At 48.9% G+C, this 1,971-nt stretch overlaps 1 protein-coding gene across 1 annotated transcript; it reads right to left on the reverse strand.

The window, feature by feature from the left end:
• Positions 1 to 206: 206 nt before the first annotated feature.
• EMH_0082590 (uncharacterized protein) lies at positions 207 to 1,511 on the reverse strand (the record flags this gene model as incomplete). Its single annotated transcript, XM_038022813.1, has 5 exons — positions 207 to 326; positions 610 to 684; positions 864 to 897; positions 1,090 to 1,208; positions 1,389 to 1,511. 5 exons carry the CDS (start codon positions 1,509 to 1,511, stop codon positions 207 to 209), a joined length of 471 nt encoding a protein of 156 aa, XP_037878667.1.
• Between the last annotated feature and the right edge of the window lie 460 nt (positions 1,512 to 1,971).

Consider the following 1,971-nt stretch of genomic DNA (forward strand, 5'->3'; position numbering starts at 1 on the left):
AATGCCACTAAACTGCTCTTGTAGCATGAGATGTAGTGCATCATTCCCTAAGAACGCAAGTCTGCATGGGTCACAGAACAACTTTGCGTTTTCAGCATACACAGTGATGCGATGCATGCCTGCAGCCCCAAGGCTGCATGCATGCTGTAATGGTGCACGCGGGCTGCGTGCACCATTACATGTAATGCATGCGCCCTGCTGCAGCGTCAGAACGGGGTCGCGCGCATGCGGACGTCGAAGTCTAACGCGAAGTCTTTCCACGCCCAAAGTAGAAAATATTTATTGGGGAGGAGCTGAAGATGACCATCTTCTGAGCCCTCTACAACCTGCAAGGCAACCACAAAGAGGGGTTTACAATGCATGCGTTGAGACGGTACTGTTGAGTCTGCATTCAAAAAAGTGAGCATCAGTTTGAAACAGAACAGAAGCGCTGAGATGCGGCAGAATGAAACAAGAAACATGACGGCAGGAAGAGCAAGGTTCATTTCTAAGAGCCCGTTGTGCCTCTTCTCGTGCGCAGACAATATAAAAGTGCAGATTCCTTCACTGTCTAGACTGCAGAAGGCAGGTAGAGATGTACTCCGCCTCATGCGATACGCGGAGACGTACATCCACACAGGAATCCAAGATAAGATTGTGGACCAATGTAGTGTACACGTTGGGGACAAGAGGCCTTGACAAGTCCTGAACAAAGGCACCCAGAAGAATTTCCAGCCATTTCAACAAAGAATACTAAAAATATTACAAGCTGCATATATCACTGTCTAGAAGCAAAGATACTAGCAAACGAATTGAACTGGCGAGGGTTCTGAAAAATTTGCGCTGTGCTACATGCAAATGAGCGTTTGGTCAGTGAGACGCACCCTCGGCACACAGTAGGCCTTCTCTGTTAGGTACCTGTTCGCATGTGCAGAACATAAACAGCAAACGAAAACGCTAGATCCTAAGATCCTCAAACAGAAAAGGGATTGGGATCTGCTCAAGAATAGGCCTCATTTCAGCTGCGCATAGGCCCAGCAAGTTAGTATTAGACTTATGAGTACGCGGCTGCAGTTCATGCAAGTATGCAGTTCAGGAGCAGTAACGCACCACTTAACCAGGTCTACCGCACTCGTCGGCGTGGGGGCATTCGCCTGCAGCAAAAGGCCCGCAAAGAAGGCGAAGTGGCGGTAGGCCTCGTAGTCAATGCTGTACTCCTGTTGCCGTTTCTGCGTGCATTCATACACGTATACATGCATCCGGTGGAAAACAAAACCCAGGGCTAAGTGCGGGAGTTAGCACAACAGAAAAAAGCAAGTGGGTGCGTCTTCACTCCATTAGGAGTAGCAGAATATCTTCTTCGCCAAAACACGGGGAAATGCACTAGTAGCTGCGCTGGCTGATGTTACAGCGCTATCCTTCAAGCGCAGTAAATCTGCACATTCATGCATACTGCTACGCACTTCCCGCGCCGACGCTGTTGGGACTGCAGGAGTAGTTTTCTCCTTCGTCAGTTTTCTGAGGCCTTGCATTCTCCTCGGCTTAACCAAAAACGGAAAGTCTACGACGAAAGTCGGGCTGCATAGCTCGTCGTCATCTCGTCAGCTGGGTCTTTTCGGAAGAAAAGTAATGGACGCGTACTTGTAAATATCAGTTATCTTGTCAGCAAATGCATGAAAAGCGAATGAGACACAAAGAAAGGAATTTGAAACGGCTGAATCGCCGCTGGCTCGTCGTTTCGTCGGCACTGTACACACAACCCAGTGTCTTGCGCCTCGTGCAACACCAACCTCGAAATAAAGCGAGTAAATGGAAGTAGATGGGCAAAAATATATTCAAGTAGGTTTTACAAGGCTTTTTTCAATTTTCCTTGCTCCACCTGCGTGCGCGGCGACACAATAGGGGCTTTAGGAGGGTTGCGGCTCGGTGGAGGAGTGGTGTTCAGATGATCGCCGAGCTAAGAGAACACATGACGGAGTATAAGCTGTCCAG

Source organism: Eimeria mitis, genomic scaffold, assembly GCF_000499745.2.
Source record: "Eimeria mitis Houghton genomic scaffold, Emh_scaff5531, whole genome shotgun sequence".
In the NCBI taxonomy this organism is placed as follows: Eukaryota; Apicomplexa; class Conoidasida; order Eucoccidiorida; family Eimeriidae; genus Eimeria; species Eimeria mitis.